General features: G+C 35.1%; 1 protein-coding gene across 2 annotated transcripts in view; it reads right to left on the reverse strand.

The window, feature by feature from the left end:
• KHDRBS2 (KH RNA binding domain containing, signal transduction associated 2) overlaps positions 1-27,182 on the reverse strand; it is a 579,306-nt gene that overhangs the window by 453,792 nt on the left and 98,332 nt on the right. For both annotated transcript variants that reach the window (XM_042937333.1, XM_042937334.1), the window contains exon 2: positions 23,834-23,961. In XM_042937333.1, the coding sequence (XP_042793267.1) occupies positions 23,834-23,961 (128 nt within the window). The remainder of the gene's footprint in view (positions 1-23,833; positions 23,962-27,182) is intronic.

The raw sequence follows: 27,182 nt of genomic DNA on the forward strand, positions 1-27,182 counted from the left end.
GATAAACATTAAACTTCACATTTTAAGGTCATATCTCAAGGATTAGTTTCAGTCTCTTCCAAGACTTAAAATCATTACCATAAACTATGAATGAATTGAGCATTAGGGAATAACCCGCTTAGTGTTTTAAAAGGACATGCTGCACAGTCAAATTCCAAATCCAAATTTGCTTGTATAATTCTAATGCTGAGCAAATGGTGAAGGTCCTTAATGCTTATTTATTGTAAAACAAAATCTGGTAACAAAGAAAAAAATATGAATACGGAGTCATATTTTTGGAATCTGTGCATATTTCATCTCAAATGGCAAGGGAGCACTTTCTTCATACAATGTGCTATGATTGGTGTTATGATAAAAAATGTAATGCATGGCCCTTGAAAAGAGGGAAGAAAAAAAAGATAAGAGGTTTTAGCCTTTATATTGTTAAAAATAAAAGAATAAGCACAATGGTTCCCCTTTTTACAAGTGTGCATTTAAAGATAAGTGATATAAATATTCATTCCAATATTTTTGTTGATATTTTAAAACATGAGGAGAAAATAATAAAATATGATCAGTGCATCCCAAGGCCATGCTTACATCATGGTGCATGGGCGGAGTGGCAGAGATTTAAGAACAGCTACTGTCAGACCCACTCATCTTTCCTTGATGCCACATTTTTCTTGGTCACTAAACCGGATGAAGAACATTCTCTTGCCCTTTTTTAAATGTCTGGCATAATTGCACTCCGTTCTCTTGGACCATGGGTATAAGGCAAAGGAGATTCTTTTGCAACCACCAGAAAACTTCCACCAAGATTTTGACTCAAGCGTTGCTAGTGTGAAGTTAAAGGTAACAATCTCAAACATTTCTCATAGGCATCCTACTTAATCATCCCACACCCGCCTACCCTAAAGTCACAGAACAAAACAGATCCTTCTTAAGGAGTTTGGGGTACTAGAATCCTGGGTATTTGCTTTCTCTTTTTCACTAGCAGGAGCTCTTTTATCACTGGATTAATCATCTTTGTAGTAGAATGGGCACAATACTTCCCAGACAAGACAAAAGCGGGGAAGCCAAGCAGGGTACTGATGCTGCATAATAAGAGGCTGCATCAGAGAAGGCTTGGCACCAGCAAGTGCTCCTTCAGAAGAGGTAGTCATAGGAGTGGAACAAATATGCCTGGGCTCCCGGGACACACCACCAGGTGTCACTGCAATTTCTGTCTCTGTGTTCTCTCTTGATACCTCCCTCTTCCATTCCTATTTTCTTCTGCCTTATTTCATCTGTTGCATTATTTTCTAACTTGGATTTGAATGAAAGAAAAAGGGAATGAAAAGCCCTGAAATGACTTCAATATTTAGTGACTTTATAGGACTTCTAGCCAGAATACTTCAAGAATATATAAAATTTGAATCAAAAAAACAGCAAATAATATAACCTCTGTGTTTTAGGCTATATACTGAAGAAAGAAGAAGGGTTCCAACTTATATGCTCTTGCAATTTCAGCTAATGTCTCTTTGTGGAAGGATTCACTTCTTGGCATTCTCTCAGTTTCTTCAATCCATCTTAAGAAGTGCATGGAAATAAAACAAAAAAGCTAAAGGGTTTATAGATAAAGTGGTAAAAGAATCAAGGAGACAAAAATGATAAAATAGTAAGAGTTATCACAAATGATGTTGAGGAAAAGAATATCAACCGACGGGACACTGTTTTAAAAATACAAGACCACAAAGGGAGGAGCCAAGATGGCAGAACAGCAATGGAAGTTTAGTGTGTATCTCGCATCCATGAAATACAGCCAGACCAACATAAACCATCCTGCACACCTAGAAAACTGACTGGAGGTTTAACACAACAATGTGCACAACCTGAACCACAGAATCCAGTAGGTACGCGGCACGGAGAAGTGAACTTGGGGAGCGAGAAGGAGCAGGAAGAGAGGTGCTTTTGCAAGCAGAGAGAGGATGGAGACCGGGCAGGGGAGAATACGGGAAAAGCACCCCTCCCCAAAAGCAGCTGGAGAGAAAGTGGAAAATTGGAAACAGCCGCAGGGACTAAACTAAAAAGGGAGAAAGGAGAAAGAAGAGGCTTTAAATTACATTAAGACTGTAAACAAGGGGAGCACAAAGTCTGCCACTCTGCAGCTCCATACCTGGTGGGGCTCTGGTGGGAAGGGCGAATCCCCAGGAACAGAGTGGGGTCCAGGAGAATCTCGTGCCACATGGGGAAAAGCGGTTCCACTGCTGGAAGGACATTTGGTAGAGACTGTTGAGGCCACCTGGTCCCAGCAGACCCCGGAAGGCGGCCACATTTGCTGGTGCTGGAACAAGGTCGTTAAGGTGAAGCCTGGTGCCAGATATGTCTTGTGATTTTCCATAATCCCTGAAACGCTGCTGCTACACTATCTCGCGAACTTTTTCTGGGGCGGGCTGGCACCTGGCCGCAGTCTCAGGCACCGGCAGCGGCAGGGTCCACAAAGTGTTCCTGGGTGCAGCCGATTGGTGCCATTGCTTGGTGAGACCCTCCCACAGAGGGGCGGAACAGGTCAAAGCCGAGGTCCTTCAGAAGTAAGGGGCCGGGGAAAACAGCCGCATCTGAGACAAAACTCTGGAGAGAGTACTGCCTGGGGCCTGGCCACGGAAAGTGAAAAAGCAGGGAGTGGAAGAAAGCTGAAGACAGAGGACAGGTGCGCAATTGTTGATCCGGGAGAACAGACTGGTGGATGGGCGGGGCCATTTACACCCCTCCCACACATACACATACACACCTACCAGCAGCTGCAACAATCCTCTCCAGTAGGATAGCAGTGCCATCTAGTGGAGAACGGAGCCATTATACTGAGCCCCGCCCAACTGGGTCAACCTCACTCTTCAAGAACACAAGTCTCACCGCCAGCTTAGTTTATGGACTATACAGCGCCACATACTGACGTCTGAGGGAAAACGAAGTAATTTCATTCCTACTTCAATCTGTTAGCAGGTCCATCTATTCAATTTTCTTTCTTTCTCTTTTTCTTTTACACTTCTTTTTCTTGAACAGAAAGAAAAAATTCATTTTTACTTTCAATTTTTAATAAAAAATATTTTTCTTTAATTTTATTACTATATTTTTTACTTTTGTGTAAATTTTTTCAAATTCTATTTTACTTCCATCATTTTAGTCTACTACAGTGTATTCACTTCTTCAAATTTTCAAATGATTTCCTTTTTTCCTTCTTTTTTCCTTTTTCTCTTTTTCATTTCTTTTCTTTCTTGAATATAGAAAGAGAAAATTTTCATTTTTATTTTTAATTTTTATTAAAAATATTTTTCTTCAGTTTTTTTCTACTATATTCTTTACTTCTGTGAATATTTTTTCAAATTCTGTTTTACCTCCATCATCTCATTTTAGTCTACTTCAGTGTATTCATTTTTTCAAATTCTCAAACAATTTCCGTCCCCCCACCTTTTTTCTCTCTAATCTGTCAAAACACTTTCAACACCCAGACCAAAACACAACCAGGATCTACCATCATTCATTTGATTTGTGTGTGTGTGTGTGTTTAATTTTTTAATTTTAATATTTATTTAATTTAATTTTTTTATTTTAATTTTTCTACCTCATTAATTCCTTTTCTCTCTTCAAAATGACAAAATGAAGGAATTTACCCCAAAAGAAAGAGCATGAAGAAACAACAGATACAAGTAAGATGTCTGAACCAGAATTTAGAATCACAATAATAAGAATACTAGGTGGAGTTGAAAATAGATTCGAATCCCTTCTGCAGAGATAAAAGAAGTAAAAAATAGCCAGAATGAAATTAAATGTTATAACTGAGCTGCAATCACGGATGGATGCAGCAGCGGCAAGAATGGATGACGCAGAACAGAGAATCAGTGATATAGAGGACAAACTTGTAGAGAATAATGAAGAAGAAAGAGAGAGACGATTTAAGAATTAGAGAAATCAGTGACTCATAAAAAGGAACAACATCAGAATCATAGGGGTCCTAGGGGTAGAAGGGTTATGTGAGCAAATCATAGCAGAAAACTTTCCTAACCTGGGGAAAGACACAGACATCAAAATCCAGGAAGCACAGAGGACTCCCATTAGATTCAACAAAAACTGACCATCAACAAGGCATATCATTGTCAAATTCACAAAATACTCACACAAGGAGAGAATCATGAATGCTGCAAGGGAAAAAAAGTCCCTAACCTACAAGGGAAGACAGATCAGGTTTGCAGCAGACCTGTCCACAGAAACTTGGCAGTCCAGAAAGGAGTGGCAGGATATATTCAGTGTGCTGAATCAGAAAAATATGCAGCCAAGAATTCTTTATCCAGCAAGGGGGTCATTCAAAATAGAAGGAGATATAAAAAGTTTCCCAAACAAAAACTAAAGGAGTTTGTGACCACTAAACCAGCCCTGCAAGAAATTTTAAGGGGGAATCTCTGAGTGGAGAAAAGATGAAAAAAAAAAAAAATATATATATATATAGAGAGAGAGAGAGAGAGAAATAAATCAATACCGAAAGCAACAAAGATTAGAAAGGACCAGAGAACACCACCAGAAACTCCAACTCAACAAGCATCATAATGGCAATATATTCATATCTTTCACTACTTATTCTAAACGTCAATGGACTCAATGCTCCAATCATAAGACATAGGGTAACGGAATGGATAAGAAAATAAGATTCACCTATATGCTGTTTACAAGAGACCCACTTTAGGCGTTAAAGACACCTTCAGATTGAAAATAAGGGGATGGGGAACCATCTATCATGCTAATGGTCAACAAAAGAAAGCTGAAGTAGCCATACTTATATCAGGCAACCTAGACTTGAAAATAAAGACTGAATCAAGAGATGAAGAAGGGCATTATATCATAATCAAAGGGTCTATCCACCAAGAAGACCTAACAATTGTAAACATTTATGCGCCAAATGTGGCAGCACCCAAATATATAAATCAATGAATCACAAACATAGAGAAATTCATCGACAGCAATCCCATAATAGTAGGAGACTTCAACACCCAACTCACAGCAATGGACAGATCATCTAATCAAAAAATCAACAAGAAAACAATGGCTTTGAATGACACACTGGACCAGATGGACTTAACAGATATATTCAGAACATTTCATCCTAAAGCAGAAGAATACACATTCTTCTCTAGTGCATGTGGAACATTCTCCAGAATAGACCATATACTGGGACACAAATCGGCCCTAAGTAAGTACAAAAAGATCGAGATCATACCATGCATATTTTCAGACCACAATGCTATGAAACTCGAAATCAACCACAAGAAAAAATTTGGAAAGGTAACAAATACTTGGAGACTGAAGAACATCCTACTAAAGAATGAATGGGCTAACCACAAAGTTAAAGAGGAAATTAAAAAGTATATGGAACACCACACATGAGGCAGCAAAGGCAGTCATAAGGGGAAAATATACAGCAATCCAGGCCTTCCTAAAGAAGGAAGAAAGATCTCAGGTACACAACCCAACCTTATGCCTTAAGGAGCTGGAAAAAGAACAGCAAATAAAACACAAAAACAGCAGAAGACAGGAAATAATAAAGATTAGAGCAGAAATTAATGCTATTGAAACAAAAAAAAAAAAACAGCAGAACAGATCAATGAAACCAGAAGCTGGTTCTTTGAAAGAATTAACAAAAGTAATAAACCACTAGCCAGTCTGATCAAAAAGAAAAAGGAAAGGGCCCAAACAAATAAAGTCAAGAATGAAAGAGGAGAGATCACAACCAACACAGCAGAAATAAAAACAACAATAAGAGAATATTATGAGCAATTGTATGCCAATAAAATGGGCAATCTGGAAGAAATGGACAAATTCCTAGAAACATATACACTACCAAAACTGAAACAGCAAGAAATAGAAATTTGAAGACACCCATAACAAGGAAGGAAATCATAGTAGTAATCAAAAATCTGCCAAAAACACAAGAGTCCAGGGCCAGATGGCTTTCCAGGGGAATTCTACCACACACTGAAGGAAGAGTTAACACCTATTCTCTTGAAACAGTTCCAAAAAATAGAAATGGAAGGAAAACTTCCAAACTCTTTCTATGAAGCCAGCATTACCTTGATTCCAAAACCAGACAGAGACCCCACTAAAAAGGAGAACTACAGACCAATTTCCCTGATGAACATGGATGCAAAAATACTCAACAAGATATTAGCCAACCGGATCGAACAATACCTTTAAAAAATTATTCACCACAACCAAGAGGGATTTCTACCTGGGATGCAGGGCTGGTTCAATATCCACAAGACAATTAACGTGATTCATCTCATCAACAAAAGAAAGGACAAGAACCATATGATCATCTCAATAGATGCAGAAAAAGCATTTGACAAAATACAGCATCGTTTCTTGATAAAAACCCTCAAGAAAGTAGGGATAGAAGGAGTATACCTCGAGATCATAAAAGCCATATATGAATGATCCAATGCTAATATCATCCTCAGTGGGGAAAAACTGAGATCTTTCCCCCTAAGGTCAGGAACAAGACAGGGATGTCCACTCTCGCCACTGTTATTCAACACAGTATTAGAAGCCTTCACCTCTGCAATCAGACAACACAAAGAATTAAAAGGCATCCAAATTGGCCAGGAGGAGGTCAAACTTTCACTCTTTGCAGATGACATGATACTCTATATGGAAAACCCAAAAGATTCCACCAAAAAACTGCTGGAATTGATTCATCAATACAGCAAAGTTGCAGGATGTAAAACCAACGCACAGAAATCGGTTGCATTCCTATTACACCAACAATGAAGTGACAGAAAGAGAAATCAAAGAATCGATCCTATTTACAGTTGCACCAAAACCGATAAAATACCTAGGAATAAATCTAACCAAAGAGGTGAAAAATCTATACGCTGAAAACTATAGAAACCTTATGAAAGAAATTGAAGAAGACACAAAAAAAATGGAAAAAGATTCCATGCTCCTGGATAGGAAGAACAAATATTGTTAAAATGTTGATACTACCCAAAGCAATCTACATATTCAATGCAATCCCTATCAAAGTAACACCAGCATTCTTCACAGAGCTAGAACACATAATCCTAAAATTTGTATGGAACCACAAAAGACCCCGAATAGCTAAAGTGATCTTGAAAAAGAAAATCAAAGCAGGAGGCATCACAATCCCAGACTTCAAGCTGTACTACAAAGCTGTAACCATCAAGACAGTATGGTACCGGCACAGAACAAATAAATGGAACAGAATAGAGAACCCAGAAGTGGACCCACAAACAGATGGCCAACTAATCTTTGACAAAGCAGGAAGGAATATCCAATGGAATCATGACAGTCTCTTCAGCAAGTAGTGCTGGGAAAACTGGACAGCGACATGCAGAAGAATGAACCTGGACCACTCTCTTAGACTATACACAAAAATAAACTCAAAATGGATGAAAGACAGGAAGCCATCAAAATCCTCGAGGAGAAAGCAGGCAAAAACCTCCTTGATCTTGGCCGCAACAACTTCTTACTCAACATGTCTCTGGAAGCAAGGGAAACAAAAGCAAAAATGAACTACTGGGACCTCATCAAAATAAAAAGCTTCTGCACAGCAAAGGAAACAATCAGCAAAACTAAAAGGCAACCGACAGAATGGCAGAAGATATTTGCAAATGACATATCAGATAAAGGGTTAGTACCCAAAGTCTATAAAGAACTGAACAAACTCAACACCCAAAAAAACAAATAGTCCAATGAAGAAATGGGCAAAAGACATGAATAGACACTTCTCCAAAGAAGACATCCAGATGGCCAACCGACACATGAAAAAATGCTCAACATCACCCATCATCAGGGAAATACAAATCAAACCACAATGAGATACCACCTGACACCTGTCAGAATGGCTAACATTAACAATTCAAGCAACAACAGATGTTGGCGAGGATGCAGAGAAAGAGGATCTCTTTTGCACTGTTGGTGGGAATGCAAGGTGGTGCAGCCACTCTGGAAAACAGTATGGAGGTTCCTCAAAAAAACAAAAATAGAACTACTCTACGACCCAGCGATTACACTACTAGGCATTTATCCACAGGATACAGGTGTGCTGTTTCGAAGGGACATATGCACTCCCATGTTTATAGTAGCACTATCAACAATAGCCAAAGTATGGAAAGTGCCCAAATGTCCAGCGATGGATGAATGGATAAAGAAGATGTGGTATATATATACAATGGAGTATTACTCGGCAATCAAAAAGAATGAAATCTTGCCATTTGCAACTACGTGGATAGAACTGGAGGGTATCATGCTAAATGAAATTAGTCAGTCATAGAAAGACAAAAATCATATGACTTCACTCATATGAGGACTTTAAGAGACAAAAAATATCAACATAAGGGATGGAAACAAAAATAATATAAAAACAGGGATGGGGACAAAACAGAAGAGACTCATAAATATGGAGAACAAACTGAGGGTTACTGGAGGGGGTGTGGGAAGGGGGATGGGCTAAATGGGTAAGGGGCACTAAGGAATCTACTCCTGAAATCATTGTTGCACTATATGCTAACTAATTTGGATGTAAATTTTAAAAAATAAAAAATAAAAGTTAAAAAAAAGCACGACCACATGTCTTTATTTTGTTTAAATTTTGGTTATATAATCACACAAACCTTTGATTTTGGAGGATTAGTCATACCACAAATATACCAAAAGATGGAAACGATTGATAGTAGGATTGAACGGAGAGTGAAACCATTCAAATCATAAAGAAGTATCATGGATATTGGATTTAGGTAGTGGGGAAACATTGAAGGGTCTTAGGCAGGAGAACAACATTATGTAAAAATACTTACTCAAGATCCTTTATGAAGAATGCATCAGAAGGAGGAAGACTGAATTCTGCAAAACATGTCAGAGGCTATAGCAGAAATGTATGGTAGCCTAGAAGAGGAAGGGTTGGCAGTGGTCCTGGAGAAATATAAACGGATTTGAACTGTGCTTAGAAGGTAAGAATGTATAGGCTTTGGGGATTATAAAGTCAAATCAAGAGTCAAAAATGAACTCTTGGCAGTGGATCACTTGGCTCAAAAAAAAAATGATACCCAAATTTCTCTCCTTGCAACAAAGGGGATGATGTGCCATCCACTCAAATAGGAATGAAAGAGTAAGAGCAGATTCTATTAAAAAGAGAAGTAATTTGGTTTTGAACTTGCTGAGTTTGAGTGGCCTTAGGCACATTCGGGTGAAGATGTCAACTAAGTTACTGAAAACATCTGGAAATCAAAAAAGATATCGGCTAAAGATTTGGATTTTAAAGTCATTAGCAAATACATGGTTCTGAAGATCATGGCAGGAGGCAGAATTGCCAGGAACTGATTCAGAACAACATAAGGGACCTGGACCAAGACCATAATCCATATATCTTCTGCCTTGTGTACAGAAGGCCACTAGGTTTGGCTCTCTTCTCAACAATGCCCAGACTAGAAAAATGCATATGCATCATCTTATTCAACTTTATTGCTAAGCTATTATTTTTCCTTTAATGTACAAATGCTATTCACATAATCTAAAACTATTTTCCTCTCACATGGTTGTTTTTAGAATGCACAGAATAAGCTATTCCCAGATGTGTCTTCTATAGTTTACAAAAATACAAGAGTTCACATAAGTCATTTGCAAGAAGAATGGAAATGGGGGCGGGGGCTAAAGTGATAGTTTCTGCATAATCTTTCCATTTTTGTGAAAATTGGAGTGCTCTATCCCACTGGTGTGTGTTGGGGGAAAAATCCCATCATAATTTCAGAGTATATAATGGGCTCACTCCTTTTCTCACATGTGTGAAATATAGTTGCAGCAATTTCTCTGTCTAGTTAGACAACATATTGTATGGCAGCAGAATTGTGTATGTTAATTTAATGCATTTCCCCATACATTTCCCAGGTTGTAGTCAGAAACAATTCTATCCATACTAGAAAAATAAAAGGTTCTTAGTAATGCCATCGATCCAATTATATTTGATAGCTTAGGTACAGATTCACTGTGTGTAAAGATGCTTTTAATAATTTCAAACCATCTGTGATACAAACATAAAAATGATAAACATGTGAAAAATGTTTCCCAAGTTCCATTAAACTATGTGCTTTTTTTGTTGTGTCTTGTACTATATATTTTTTTATCAACCAAGAAGTTACATTTTAATAGTCAATTTCATAGAGAATTTTTGAAGACTACATTAAGTCTTACAATAAAACATTTTTTTCACTAATTCAGTAGCTTTAGATTGTACTAAAGCAAGATGGAATAATGGGGATACATGAACAAATGTGGGTAATAAAGTCAACTGCATGGTTAGTGTGAAACTGTAAAATCAAAAATCATTTGAAGGCTTTAAAATTAGATCCCAACAGATAACCGAAACTATCAAAAGTTTTCCTAAACTGTTCTTTCTTAATTTGATGACAATTCAGATGAACACTGACCACTTCAGAAATTAAACTTTCCTCATTACAACTTTACCTTAAAATATAAATTCTATTTTGGACCTAATGTGAGCATTCTATTTGAATTCCAATAAATAAGAGTACAGAAAGGGAAATACTCTCCTAAGCATTTTGTTAGATTCCATCACTGAAATCATAAAACAAAAAAACTGTTATTACTTTTTCTCCAAAAAGTTAAACTTGTAGCTTTTTATGACACCATAAAATGAATAATTTTTCCATTAGGCTAAATATAATACCTTACTCTAAAAGAAGAAAATAAAAATGATGTAAGCTAAGCCCATGGGTTATGCCTTCCAATTTCACATTACACAGGCTATCATATAAATGAAACAAAGTTACAATTGGCACAAATGATAATGAAAAATTTTGTGAAGCTTCAATATTTGTTGCTTAGTTTTGGAACTCCCTTAAAGATTTCCAACTAAATGAGACACAGAACATTTCACTCTCCTTTAGTTGGCATATGTAATTAAAAATAAACTAGCAGCAGCATCAATTTCTGTCTCTAAGGATATACCTTCAGATAGGAATATAGGAAGTAAACAAAATATACTGTCAGAGTATGTACTCATGTTTTTATACAAAGTGGTATATAACTATGAGTCAAAGAATTAATACGTAAAATTCAGTAATAGCAACAGTTTATATCAACTTCACTTCATAATTTAATATTATATGCACAATATTCAATTTAATGAATAATGACAATTTATGACCATTCACAAACTTCAATTTTCAATTCCAAACATTTGAACAAGGAGGTAGAGACTGTATGTGAGAAATGTTTTATAGCTGTATTTAAATAAATAAGGATGAAATTTAGTTTGTAAATAAACATTGTAGATATTCAAGATAATATTTATGTGTAAGTTACCTTTTCTTCACTCTTATTTAATTATTAAATGTCTATATGACTTTGAACAATTTGATTATCTATGCCTCAATTTCTTTCTCTATATAGTACATATTCCACAGAGATATTAAGTGGAATAAATCAGGTAATACTATAAATCACAGATAAAATTGTTTGATACATAGTAAATAGTCAACAAATAAAAACTTTTATTATCACCAATTTAATCATTTTCCTCTTTCATTTACTTTATCTCTATTTTTATTAATTTCTTAATGTCTCCCTTTCAGGATATTATAGACCTCTTAGGGAAATAATTCCAATTATCTGTTCTATCACACATACACAGAACCTGGCACAGAGTAAGGTGCTTCCCCACCAAAAAGAGTGTTATTAAGTGGGAAAAATCACTATACTTAGGGATTGTACTTGTGCAAGCTTACACTGTATGCCGATACTTGCCAAGTATATGCATATATTCTCATCCCAGATGAAACTTCATGGCATATCATTATACTCATGTTGCAGCTGAAAAATGCTGAGGACGAAGGTGTTTATGGAACTTTCCACTGTCACAGCTGAATGAAGGGGGAGATGTGACTCACACCTAATTAGGTCTATCTGGTCCAAATTTCTATTATTTTCCCTGTATATTATACTGTCTCTTCACAGCTCTCTTTAGCTTCTCAAAAACTCTACATCTTAATATATTCTTACAGATTTCTTTCCAAAAACAGAGAAGAGACCAGAACTAAAAATTAGCAGGTTGCAAAAACCTCCATATAAATTAAAATTTCTCTTTGAGAGAACTTGACAGTAAAATAAACATTCCCCTGATCTTATCCCTCTGCTCCTCTCAGCTCTACATCCCAAATAATACCCTCTCCATTTTTTTCTCATCTGCTTTGTTTTTTCAAACAATGGCCTACTTTTCCTATATTTTTGCCAACTTTTAATGCCTCAGTCTCTTACGTTTAAAAGAAATTGTTAAAGACAATCTGACTTCAGGCTTTTATTTAAACTAACACAATTCCAAAGCTTCAAGATCCACCCCAGAACAAAGCCATATTAGGACAATTGTTTAAATCTACTATAGGACGTCTTGAGACTCAAGAAAACATCTTTTTAATTTTCACATTTATAAGTCAAATACCAAGTGACTGCCACATAGATCCAATAAATATCTCCTGAATGAATGAACTGGAATTAATATTCAGAATTATGAAGTGGGGGCCTCATAGGCTCTTTTGTAAAAGGTCAAATGATGTTCAATATACTGCACTTACTAAAAATGGATAATTAAATAATAAAATTATAACATATTCAAAAATGACTTGAAAGTAATTTGAGTTAACCTTTAACTTCATTTTAATTAGAAAATTTGGTTAAGTAAAGTAACCGATTATCTGGGCATTAGAATTGAGTAAAATTTTCACTGTAATTGCTTTCTTCTTGTACTTGGGTTGTCTGGAAAGATTACAGCAGCACTGGGATTTTGGTGAAGACAGCAACACTGGGGTTTCTTTTGGAAATCTGTGATGTCACTGCTACAAGTATGATAGGTCCCCTGAAAATTCTGTAAGAGGCAATAGGTGAGAATAGGGAAATCCTTGCTCTGAGTCTGTTCTATAGTAACTGTTTTTCCTCCATCAAGAGTGTCTTAGAAAAGAAGCTATGTAGTTCTTCTACATTCATTCATTCAGCAATTATTTATAAACCATATAACCATGTGCTAGGCATTGTTCTATGTGATTAGGATACATGATTGATCCAGAAAGAGATGGAGACTTGACATTTTGCAGTTTACATACTAGTGTGGAGAAACCATAAAAATAACAAAGAAGTAAATCACAAAGTACGTTAGAAGGTGATACTTGCTACGGAAAAAAAAAGAAAACTAGAGAAGGGTAAACGGACTGTGATTACTTGCATAGTGACAGATGAAGGCACTTGTAGAAGCAAAGAGGTTAAGAGGCCATCAGATTAATCCAGGTAAGAGAAGGTGATGGCTTAGGCCAACGTAGTTAACAGTGGAGGTGGTGAGAGCTATTTGAGCCTTGATGTATTTTGAAGATAAGACTACCACATATTTGCCTGGCAAGTTGTTTCTCTCATATGTGGGAGAAAGAAAGGAGTCAAGGAAGAGTCCACAAATCCTGATTTGACCAAATAAAAGGATGGTATTGCCAACCAGTGAGACAGACGCGTGGGGTGAGCGGAATATCAATTGAATATGACATGTCTAGACCTCCATGTGGTGAGGTCAAGTAGGTCCCTCCATATCTAACTCTTGCAGAGAGGTCTTGACTGGATCATTAGTTTATATGGTCTATAAAGCCATGTCACAGGTGGGATGATGAAGGAAGTGTGAATGTACATAGAGAAGAGCACTGTGGATAATCCCCAGGAAACTCCAACATTAAGTTATGTAAGAGGAGAAACCAGAAGAGGAGGCTGAGAAATGGAACCGGTTTTTAACAGGAGATAAAAATAAATTGTGGTGTTTAGAAGCCAAATGAAGACAATGTATCAATGATACTTCAATTAAGACCATGGTTCAAGTTGTGTCAAGTGAGTTTTTCAGTGATGCAAAAGGCAGAACCAGGACCAATAGCAACTTATAAGGATAAAAATGTATTTCAATGAGAAAAAAATTCGAAAGCAACATCTATTCATTATTAGATCCAGCTGTATTATAATACAGTGAACTTTGTTTCTAATCACTGGAGGTATTCATAGACAGGCTGATGAGTATCAGAGATATTCTGGAAATGATTCCTAATTGGGTAGAAGATTAGACCATACGACCTATGAGATACACTCCAACTAATGAGTCTATTATTTCTGCCTCACTTAACACCAGAGGAGAAATACATCTGCTTTTCCATCTGTGGGTCTTTGCAATCTAAGCAATCTGTGTCCAGGGTTGTCTCATTGCCTCTTGACAGAAAAAGAAAATGAATCATAACTACGCTTCAATGCAAAGAGACGCTTTGGTACAAACATACCTGAATTTCAATGTTAACACTACTACTAAATCGTCTGGCTTTAGGAAAGCTCCTTAAATATTTTTAAACCTTAGTCTCTTCTTCAGAACTCTCACAAGTATTCTTGAAGGAATGAAACAGTTCACTGTGCTTTGTTCAGTGTTTGATATACCCTGGGTTCTGACAAAAACCTTAATTCTTTAAGTGGGAGGTCCCAGATTTAAGGGTTATTTTGATGTTCTAAAGTTAGCTGTTCCTCTAACATTGAGTTTTAGAATACACTCTTCATTTAAGCAATATACTTACTGATAAACCAGAAAAAGAAGTGTATGGTGTCTTCATTAAAACAGTTTTATTTGGTTTTGAAGTTCATAATAAATTTTGAGGAGTCATGTTTGGAGTCAACTTTTCTACTGTATGTTTTACGATGTCGTTTACTTACATGATAATAATTGAAACACATATTCCAAGGAGGTAAAGACAAGAAGCTCTGAAATTAGAGTGGCTGGATATAAATCCTGAATTGGTAATTTCCTAAAAATGTGATTTTGGCAAATGAGCCCCTCTGAGACTCAGTTTCCTTATCCATAAAATAGGAAGGAAGGAATTATTAGATTTTTTTGTGAAAATGAAATGAGTTAATATATATGTAAACTACAAAATAAAGTGTCTGATTTATAAAAAACATCAATAATCCTTATTTTTTCTTATTTGTTCCTCTATTCTAGGAAAAAATTCTAAACAGCATTGTTTCTATTTTAAATTTTTCATTAGCCCAAAAATTTTTAATTTTTTTGTTTATTTTTGAGAGAGAGAGAGAGAGAAAATGAGAGCGCTATGGGGGAGGGGCAGAGAGAGAGGGAGACACAGAGTCAGAAGCAGGCTCCAGGCTCCGAGCTGTCAGCACCGAGCCTGATATGGGTCTTGAACCCATGAACCATGAGATCATGACCTGAGCCGAAGTTGGAGACTTAACCTACTAAGCCACCCAGGCACCCAAACTATTTTTAACATACCTTTATTATTAGGAAGATAACATGTTAATAGTAACTAATTCAAATAGCACAAAGAGCCTACAATAAAAAAAGGGCCTTCTTCCTTCTACTTATAATCTATTATCTTATACATATACTATATATATATTTAAACATGTATGTATATATATAAACATAAATGGATTCTTTCTATACTCAAGAGGAACAAACTATAATATTTTATGCTTTCACTTAACATTACATATGTGTGTAAATATATAATTCTTAAATAAATTGTTAGATATCCAACTGTTTCCAAAAGTCTGTGCCTTTGTGATTTTCATTGACTTTGCAAAATTGCTCCCCCAAATCTCAATGCTCTGAGCAACAGGTTATGGACTGTATTTTTCCCCATACCCTAATATTATTTTTGGTTATAATCAAACTTCTTAGTCAGTCTGATAGAAAACAGGCATTTCAAATTCATCTGACTTGATTTTTCTAATAAGTAAGGTTCAGGACTTTTTTCTATTTGCTTTAAATAGTACATGTGTCAGTATCATTAATCTCTTGTCCAATTAGAAAAATTGAGCCCCTTACATATAAAGAAAATGCACTTTCTGTTATGTGTTTCAAATATTTCTCAAATAGTCATACCAGTTCGGCATTTTATTGTGACCTTTAATTCTGGTAATCATCATTACATTTTTGCCTGTACAGAACATATACAGAACATATACAGAACATTTTTGCCTGTTTCAGTTTTATGTTACAAAATATTTTAATTGTTTACTTATGGCTTTAGTATTTTCCATTTCTCTTTGAAAAGCTTTACCTCAATTAAATGTTAGGAAATAAATTTCCCATAATATATTCTACTTTTTTTTACTGCATTTAATCTTAGGCCAGTTGAGATTTATGTTGGTGTAAAAGATGAGTTAAGGATTTAGTCTTACTTTTCCCTTGCCCCTAAATGCCTCACTAGTTATTTTTCCAACATTTATTGAGAAAGGATTTCTTCACTCTGATTACACATTATACATACATTATAGAATATATGTCTATGTTTATTTCACAAGGAATGGGAAATCTATGTTATCAAATGATTGATGCTAAAATTCAGTAAATTTTTAAAAGTATGTTTCAGTACTAAACCAGTCTTGCATCCCTGAAATAAAACACATTTGGGTGTAATTTATTTTGCTTGTAATGTGCCATTTAAATGCATTTGCTAGTATTTTTATAACATCATTTTTATTGTGATAAAATAGATATAAAATTTACTATTTTAATTATTTTTTAAGTTTATTTATTTTGAAAGGCAGAGAGCAGAGGTATGCACAAGTTGGGGAGAAGCAGAGAGAGGGAGAGAGAATCCCAGCAGGTTCTGCCCTGTCAGTGTAGAGCCCGACTCACGACCTGAGTCAAAATCAAGAGTCAGAGGCTTACTCACTGAGCTACTGAGGTGACCTAGTTTAACCTATTTTTAAATGTGCAATTCAGTGACTCTAAGTACATTCATGATGTTGTGCAATCATCACCACATCCATTTCCAGAACTTTTCATCATCCTAAAGACAAATTTTATATCTATTAAACAATAACTCTCCATTTTACCTCTTCACAGCCCCTGGTAACCGCTATTTCACTTTCTGTGTCTGAATTTGCCAGTTCTGAGTACCTCATATAAGTGGAATTATACAATATTTGTAATTTTGTGTCTGACTTATTTTACTTAACATGCTGTCAATGTTCATCCATTTGTAACATGTAGCTCAATTTCATTGCTGTTTAAGGCTGAATAATATTGTTATATATGTATATTTATACACACATACACACACACACACACACACACATATATATATATATATATATATATATATATATACACATTTGTTTTTTGATTTATCTGTTGAGGATATTTGGGTTATTTCTACTTTCTGGCTATTGTGAATAATGATGATATGAACACAGGTACACAACATTTGGTAATAATTTAAAGCTCTTGCATTGATATTCATAACTGAATTCTTACAACGTTTTATTTTTTCTGATATCTTTGTGAAAGCTATACATTTTTAAGAACACTTCTTATAACATGGTAGACATTTAAATGTGTTACATAAATTTACCAATCACTTAAATCTGAAAAAGCCAAAAAAAGTCACAATTTTTCTACATCAATCTAAATTTCTTTCAAAATTTGGTTATAGTCAGGTTCTAACTTAGTATTACAAGTAACAGTAATCCCTTATCTAGATGTTTGGTTGTTAATTTTTAATTCCTGTATCCTTTCCAAAGAAAGTGTGCTTTTCTGCCAATCTTAATATATACAGTGCTTGAATTTATATCAAATTCACTTGCTTCCATATGTCAATAAGTCCTTCAAGGTCAGTAATAATATAGGAATCCACCCGATTGGTAATGTACTGTCTCTTAATTTTAAATTGTCTTTCTTCTCTAGTCTCTTAAAGATCTATCTATGTAAGAGGCCACATCTACTGCAACAACAGAAGAAATGACAGAAAAACCATCTGTATTCTAATGGGTGCAAAGAAACTTACTCAAGGCTCACTGACTTAAATAAATGAACAAATAAGCAAATGAAGGATGGCAAGATTACAGAAGGGAATATGAGGTGGATGATCTTTTCACCCTCAAGGAACCCTTGAGTTGAGATACAGGTTTGGACACATTTCAAAAGGCACTTGCATTTTAATGATCCTTTTGAAGTAGTTTTCAGTTTTCCATTTGAAGGTAAATGTAAAATAACCTGGCAGAGAGGAAACATTAAAACAGACTTAATATTCTCTAAGAGATCTAGATATAGTAAAGAAAGATTATTTCAAGGACAAATTTTGTGAGGTTGTGCTGAGCCTATAAAAAAAGGATGTGATGAGAAGCACATAATTCAGGATTAGGAAGACACAGGTGTTGCACAGAGACAAAAAATATTTTAAGTACTAAATAGAAAATAATATTTAAACACATGGGAAAGGGGTGCCTGGGTGGCTCAGTCGGTTAAGTGTCCGACTCTTGATTCAACTCAGGTCATAATCTCATGGTCCATGAGTTCAAAACCCACATCAGGCTCCATGATGACAGTGCAGAGCCTGCCTGGGATTCTCTCTCTCCCTCTCTCTCTGCCCCTCCCCCACTTGCTCTCTCTCAAAATAAATAAATTTCGGGGTTTTTTCAATGTTTATTTATTTTTGAGAGAGAGACAGAGACAGAGACAGAGTGTGAGAGGGGGAGGAGAAGTGAGAGAGGGAGACACAGAATCCGAAGCAGGCTCCAGGCTCTGAGCTGTCATCACAGAGCCCGATGGAGGGCATGAACTCACAGACCTGAGCCGAAGTCAGACTGAGCTTAACCGACTGAGCTATCCAGGCGCCCAAAAATACATAAACTTTAAAAAACACATACATACATACACAGGATAGGCATCAGTTAAAAGGTCATTGGAAAAGACAAGGACAAGACATAACATCACTGCAAATTTCTAAATTTTGTTAGAAAACAGAGTTATTTCACAGGCCATTCTACTAGAGAGAATGCAGTCCATAGCATTTTGGAATTTTTTTTTTCTTATAGAAAATGTGAATCTGAGCGTCATGTTATTTTCCAATTGAGATTTACATTCACAGGTGAGAGACTAGGAAACTGATACGAGTGAAATTGAAATCACAAAGCTCGATCAATCCTCTCTTCCCTTTCCTTTAGAAAAGCAAAAAGCAACACTATGCAGTAGTCTCTGTCTGGTAAAGATAAAACAGGTTTAGGATGTAAGCTTCTGAATGGCTTTTAGAAAACCACATTGCTTAGAAAAATAGAGAGGTGTTTCCAAGATCGTAGGTGGTGATACTGGCTTTGAAATACGGTCCTAGCTTCCACAGTTAGTAACCCTGGGTCTCTACTACTTATTCTTAAATGATCTGATGATTACTTATAAAGTTAGAAAAAATAACACTCATCAAGAATTTGGATTTGGGTTTTTGTAGTTTGGGGTATAAAGAAAGAAACAAGTTCTGTGAGAAGACACACCAGGCTTCAGAGACTGGTTCCAGACAGGTACAAAAGCAGTCCCTCTCTCTGGGACTGAGCAGAGTAAGAGGAACTAGAGGGCAGGTGTGGTGCTTCTGAACATAGTTTGGAACTTTAATTTTCTGCATTAATCTACATAAGGAATTGATCTGAAAAGCAGTACTGGGGAACGTGGCCATGTTTGATCTTAAAAGGGGCCAAATTTGGGGCCGATTTACACTCCTGGTGATCTACAGCTTTAAAAAGCTGGCAGTAGCTCAAGTTGAGAACTAAAAAGTGGGCCTTGAGGCAAATTTAATTGAAGGAAAGGTCTGATGCATTTCAGAGGATTCTGAAGGCAACATCAAAAGATATTTTCAAAAGGCGTTGAGAGGTTGGATTGCCCAGGTGGCCAAACAGGTGTAGTTGCAAAAGCAAGGAGTAGATCCCCCACAAGTGGAGGCCGCCTTCCCATCCTCTCATGTGCTCTCAATTTGTCTACGCTTGTGATAGACGGTCCTTTTGCATGTCTAGCAGTAACAAAGCAGAATACAGACTTAGCCACTTATATGTATCTTTGTTCCTTAGGTCCTGTAAGAAACTTGCTTATTGAGAACCAAGAAATCATGGCATTTTTCTCATTCTTCCAAGGATGAATACTGCCTTCATTAATATAAAGTTTATAGCGCAAGCTATGGTTCTATTCTTTTCTTGTACATGTAATAGCTTGGCAAGTCAATACTAAATCATATTGCAATCTTTGAAGACATTTTAAACAGCAACCAAAACTCAATCCACATTTTTTCAACACAATAAACAACTGGATATGAGAAGGCACGGACAAGTTCACGTGTGCAATGTTCACAGACAACAGTAATGAGTTATGACCACTGCTTTCCTGATAGAGACTGTAAAACGATTCTGATTATAATATGCGTACCTGTTGGAGATGTTAAAATTTTAAAAAATAAATGCGTATTGGACTATGAAATACAGTGTGTGTGGATTTAAGGAGAAAGAGTTCATGTTAAGGACGGTGAGTTTTCTGCATCAATCTCTCCAGGCCTTCTGCATGAATTGCTTAAGATGACAGAGAAACACACTGCCACATATTACCTCCTTGAAGACTTGACTATCAAGAAATAATTGCACTGATTCTGAAACATCTGTAAATGCAAACAATCAATGTGCAAAGCCTATCTCTTTGCTAATCTTGTTACAAACAAAAATATTGAAAACAAATAAGAAAAGCTGTTCATTGTAATAATTTGGTAATGTGACATATTTTCGCAAATTAAGTGATTAAACATAAAGCACTAGAGCTAGATAAATCATTCTTAATGTGTTTGAACAGCATTCTTATATTTTCTATAATTCAAAATCTTAAACTTCTTTCAATCCCTTGTATTACTCAAATAAGTCAGCAACTTGAAACTGGAGACTAATTGAAATAAAATCTATCCAAAAAAGGTCATGTCTTAAAGTCAGGATAAGGCCATTTCCTCAAGAATTCCCATAGTTATTTAATGCCCTTTGTTGGAGAGGGCTGTGTCATCAATACACTAATTACCAGTTCAAACAGACAGCAGGCATCAAGTGGAGAGATGGCCCTGAGAGAAGTCATGAAAAGTAGGTCTTTCTCCAATGTACCCCCCCAGGGATAAATCACTTTTTGTTATAAAAGATTAAACTTTAAACCCATAAATATGACTGTGTTCTGCTCAACAGTTCATACTATACACCACACACACCACACATTTTACAGCCCCAAATGTACATCAAATATGGCTCAAGTCTAGTGACTGTAATCTTAACCCCACTGATATTTTTGTGAGGGGTAGGCAATAATCACTCAGCAGGAGAGAATAACCACTTTTGAAACAAACACAGTTATCAAAAAGTTGGTTTTAATCTATTATAGTATAAAAGCAAACAACAGCAAATGTAGGTCAACTTGATAGATGATTCTGTTCTGTTTCTCAGTACCTTTTTCTGTAAAAGGGCTCTTAAGAGTTCTCTCATTGTGATAACAGGGTGTATGAAATGCACGTCCCTTTAAAAATAATTTAAAGTGGTTTAGCATTCTATTCATCAATTAAAAATGCTAAGTTTTCTAAGGCATAAGTTGTTATTTGATAGTATTCCATAAAACTACTAACTTTAGGAGCTCTCATTCTTCACATTCTTCCATTCCTTTCACATGAACAAGTAACACAAAAATGTGAGCAGGGGCTCAGGTGGTGGCTCAGGTGGTTGAGCGTCCCACTGGTTCAGGTCATGATCTTAAGGTTTGTGAGTTCAAGTCCTACATGGGCTCTCTGCTGTCAGCACAGAGCCTGCTTTGGATCCTCTTTCCCCCTCTCTCTCTCTCTGCCCCTCCCCTGCTCATGCTCTCTCTCTCTCAAAACTAAATAAACAAAACAACAGCAAAAAATGTGAGCATATCAGTCAAGTTAAAAATGCAATGACTCACAAAAAGTGAAGAAACTAAAATAACAGCAACCTCTAGGTATCTCCATCTGCAACAAAGATACGTCTTTGATTCATAATTTCCCAATTACCTCATCTGCAAGATGAAAGTTTTGTATAGTCTGTGATTCTGAAGATTAGTTCCGGCTTAAACATTTTGTGATTCTAAAAATTCTAGGAGATGCATGAATTTGCTGGTGAGATATGGTTGTTTCAATACAAATAAGCAGTTTTGTTATTTGATTATCTTCCTATAAATCATGAAATTAAATCACACACAAAAATTAGACACTATACAGTATTCTTGTTTCAATATTTACCATTATGCATCAAATATAGACTATCGCAATATTCACTATAAAATCACTCATACTGGGGTTCCTGGATGGTTCAGTTGGTTAAGGGTCTGACTCTTGATTTCGGCTCAGTTCATGATCTCACAGTTCATGGGATGCAGCCCCACACCGGGTTCAGTACTGTCAGCAGGAAGCCTGCATGGGATTCTCTTCCTCTCCCTCTCTCTCTGACCCTCCCCCACTGGCTCACACATGCACGCACACACTCTGTCTCTCAAAATAAATAAATAAAAACTTAAAAAAAAATCACTCATACTGCCATTTGAAGAACCACCACAATTTGAAAAGCCTTTCACACCTTCCCAACCTGATTTGGTCAGAGATATACAGCTACGTTTTATTGAGAAGGAGATACTGAATCTGTCACTGGCTTTCCCATATCCAGCGAACAGACAAGTGTTATTCTGAGAAACAGGATCAAGTTATATAATAGTTAAATGTATGATATAAAGAACTGATCTTGTACTTCAAAATAGGTTAATTAATCAAATTCCTTTAAAAAAGACACATTCTTAATACCCATATTTCTACCATATTTCATTACTAAGTAAACATATTCATGTACATTTTGCAACCCAATTTAATATTCATAAAAACATGATTATGAAATAAATCTAATAAAACTTAAGTGTAAAATATATATCTATTGAACGCACCTTTCCTGTAATAGAGTAAGTCTAGCTAAAACAAAAATAAAAACAAAACACAAAAACCAAAAACTGGTATGCCCAAAAACCTCACCTGAAAGTTAAATTTTGTGGTTTGGTGGACTACAACAGTTTATTCCTGTTTGAAATAATTATAAACACAGTATTCTACTTAATTATACTTATTAAAATTTATCATATTAGAAGACAATTGGTAAACTAGAGCACTTATTTCTGTAATCTTTACTATTAGGATAATTACACGATCATTGTTTACAATTCACTCTTCAGAAAGTAAATTACCACCTAATCTGAGTTTCCATTGTTTGATACGTAATTTATTAAAAAAGAGAAAAGAAAAGAAAAGAAAAGAAAAGAAAAGAAAAGAAAAGAAAAAAAAGAAAAGAAAAGAAACTCCTTTTACCCACTAGAATTTATGAATATAAGTGATGAAACCATGCCACTGAATGCTCTATCTTATAATCATGATTCTGGTGATACAAATGTCATATGATATGAAAATGTCTAGTGAAAAATTACTCTCAAGAGAGCAGTATCATAATTATTTTTATAAATGAACCCTGACTACAGAAGACTACAGGTTATAATCTAAGTGTCTAATAAAGACTAGATTGCTTTCCTGCATATAATAATTTCCTGTGGATTGGCTAATGCTGTATAGTTAGTTTCATTAATTCTACTCTTTATTACAATAGGAATATGCATGTAACATGAACCAAAACATAATCAAGTGAGCGTGCATATTTGGACAAATTGTTGAACCATTTACATGTTAAATGAATGATTAAAATATCTAATTATGTTTTACATATTCATAGAATAAAAGTGCTACAGTCTTTAGTTGAAAACTGTTTTCATCAGTGTACTTTCAAAGACTTCTCTTTCTTCTATATCAGTATCATATATTTGTGTATACTAATATAATGAAGTTTTAAATATTGATTTCATGAAAGGCAATGAATGAAACATCAAGTCTTATTTTTATCATTTTTACTTAATTCTATGGGAACAAAGCATATACTGTAGTACCTTTGGATATTGCTTGACAGGAATCAATACCCTTTCTGAGAGCTTTATGTTTTTGTTGCTGATGACATCAAGATATTTCTTTTCTTCATCTTCTTTTTTTCCATCAGAACCTTGAAATTTTTCAATTTCTGAAAAAAAATTCACAAGAAAAAAATAGTAAGTGAAATGAGAAGTCATAAATAAAAAAATGCTGATTGTTCTATTACTTGCCTTCTTAAAAAAGATTTTGAAGAATCTTGATAGGACTAAACACCACCTTGTTAACAGCTACGTGAATGCTACCATATATTAAGATGACCTCTGTCAAATCTAACTAAAAAGTTATCATTGAAGATGTGACTGCCTGCCATGAAACAAACGATGAACTTAATTTTTAACATCTACAACCAAAGAAGAAGGAAGGGAGGAAGAATATGCCATTTAATTATTTAAAATATCTAAGCAAACATAACTTTCCTAAGGACAATAAATAGAATAAAATATATTTTAAGGCTATATGTTTTATTTTTACTAAGAATTATTCCTATTCTCTATAATAGGATAGTAATGATAAATAGCATATTATTTTATATTCTAACAAAACTTCAAGGCAATTATAAAGGGGGTCATAGCAAAGTCTTCTAAAGGATTAAATCTGTAAATGCTATCATTCATATTCATCAACATGAAATAATCTGTCCATATGTTTAAGAGGAATTACTAATTTTGCCTTATGAGAATATTCCCAAAATGGATGTTTTTGAGCAAATGTACATTACTTATCTATTCTTTCTTTTTAAAATTAATTTATTCCACAAAGACTCTTAAACCTCTATTGTGGGTACCACAGATAAAACAGAAAGCAGAAAATAAGAAAATGTCCCTGCCTTTATGGAATCTATATTTTGATGGGAAAAATGAGCAATTAGAAAGTGAATATATATGTGCATGCATATTTATGTGTGGGGGTAAAGGATAAATAAAATAAAGATATTAAGACAGCTTTTTAAAGTTTTGTCAGATGGAACAAGAAAATTTTGTTTCTGTAATTTTGGAGTAAAGGAAAGGTGGTGATATTTGTTAAGTATGGAAATTCTCAATTCCTATTAATTTATATTGCTTTGAAACATTTTTTAAAGATCTGACTACTTCTGGAGGTAAAAGCAATACTGCATTGCATGTAAGAGCTTTGTTCTTTGTTGTTGTTTGTAATTAGTATCTTTCCCAAAATGATTTCACATACATTACATAAAATCCCTGTAGTATTCCCAAAGATAATCTTTTAGCATATCGTTTATTTGGCTCATGTGGAATTCTTAAAAAATCTTTCTGAAGTAAGATCTCATTGCTTACCCACATAGTGGCTGAATGAATGCTATACTGCATGGTTTGCACAGTCATTTACAATCACTTTTTTCAGGTATATACTATAATTTCCCTGAAGACAATTATCTTAGAATAAACTGTACTGTTTGAAAAAAAGTTATATGTAATACGTCTATAATTTCTATGTAGAATGAGGACATCAGATTCTCACTATTCCACTCCAGCAAGTCATTTTAAGTGCCTGTCGTTTTCAACCAAAAAGCATTCTCTATTCAGGCTTTCAATCCCTTATACAATTATTACATACAGAACTCTGACAACTGCAAAGAAATAATATTCATTATATCTTCTGATCCTGACAATGAAGTTTTGATCACTGCCCTTTGGGTACATGCACCTACCTAATACCATACCTAGTTTGAGGCAATTGTAATGTGGGACACAAAGACTCAATTCCCAATCTATTAAATGTACAGTTTCTCCCTTATCACTCACTCCATCACAAAATAAATTGAATTTGTCTGACATTATTTGTTCTCTACAAAACTACTACTACCCTAGGCATTTTTAAACATTTGCAATTTGATCGATTATTAATTCCAATAAATTTTCCATCAAGAAATGGGGTTGAAAAAAATACCATTTCCACTGCTTTTTCTGTTCATTTCTACACTTTCCTTTTAAAAATGTTGATATGTCTTTTGCCCTTCTGATACTTTCAGGGAGTTATCTTGTCTTTCCTGACACCTCTACATGACTAACAGCTCAGTCATTGCATTTGTCAACTGGATAGTCATGGAAAGGTATAAACCAAATATGCCTGATTTTAAAGCCAGGAAAAGCAATGTATACAACACCTTTCCTTTTTAAATTTTACTTTAAAATAATTCTTTGTTTATTTTATAATTAATGCATGTTCATTGTGTAACATTCAGACAATATAGGTATCCATAAAGATTTAATGGTATCCATGGTCATCTAACAATCACTAAACAGTTTTGTGTAGAGGAGTTGAATAATTTTTTATATTTGTTTGTATGACCTCTCTTTAAATTTGCCTTCCATATTATTGGGAAAACATATTTAATATACTAGGGCAGGATTATTTTTTGTTGAAAATGTTAAATTATATAGATTTTAGTATCTTCTGTTCTCCTTTCACCATTTATCTATTAATGCCCATATTCATTCCAATGCCCAAATTCATTCAAGAATTTGCTTTAGCATTCATTGACTTATTTTTAGTGGCTCTCTCCATAGTACTAAAATTATGAGAAGATTACAACAGAGTTAACCTGTGGGCATTGGTGTATTCACCTTGTACCCAACTGGTTTTAGTCAGATGGAAGCTAAAGTAAGAAATTATACTTTTTGTAATAAAAAAAACACATAACCGTACTTCCTATTTTAATAATTTCAAGTGTACAGTTCAATAGTGGTAAGTCTATTCTGTTGTTGGCTGTACATCTCTAAAATGTTTTCAGCTTGCAAAACTAAAATTCTAGAACCATGAAACACTCATTTTCCATCCCCCTCCCACAGGCCTTGGCAACCATCTTTTCACTATCTTTTCTACGTTTGACCACTTTAGGTACTTCATATGAGTAGAATAACACAGTTTTTGCTTTTTTTATGACTGGAGTTATTTCATTTAACATAATGTTCTCAAGGTTTATCCATGTGGTAGCATGTGTCAAGACTTCCTCCTCTTTAAAGTCTACATAACATTCCACTGTAGATACATACCACATTTTCTGTATCAATGGATATCTGAGTTATTTCTACCTCTTGGCTATTGTAATAATACTTCTATAAACATGGGTGTGGGAGTGTCTTTGAGATCTTGCTTTGAATTGTTTTGGACATATACAATTTTTTGGGCATATACAATTGTTTTGAATCATATGGTAATTCCGTTTTAATTTTTTCAGGAACCTCCATACTGTTTTGTATAATGACTGCACCATTTTATATTCCCAAAAAGAGTGCACATGACTTCCAATTTATCTGCATCCTTGCCAACACTTGGTATTTTCTATTCTTT

The sequence above is a fragment of the Panthera leo genome, chromosome B2, assembly GCF_018350215.1.
Source record: "Panthera leo isolate Ple1 chromosome B2, P.leo_Ple1_pat1.1, whole genome shotgun sequence".
Lineage (NCBI taxonomy): Eukaryota > Metazoa > Chordata > Mammalia > Carnivora > Felidae > Panthera > Panthera leo.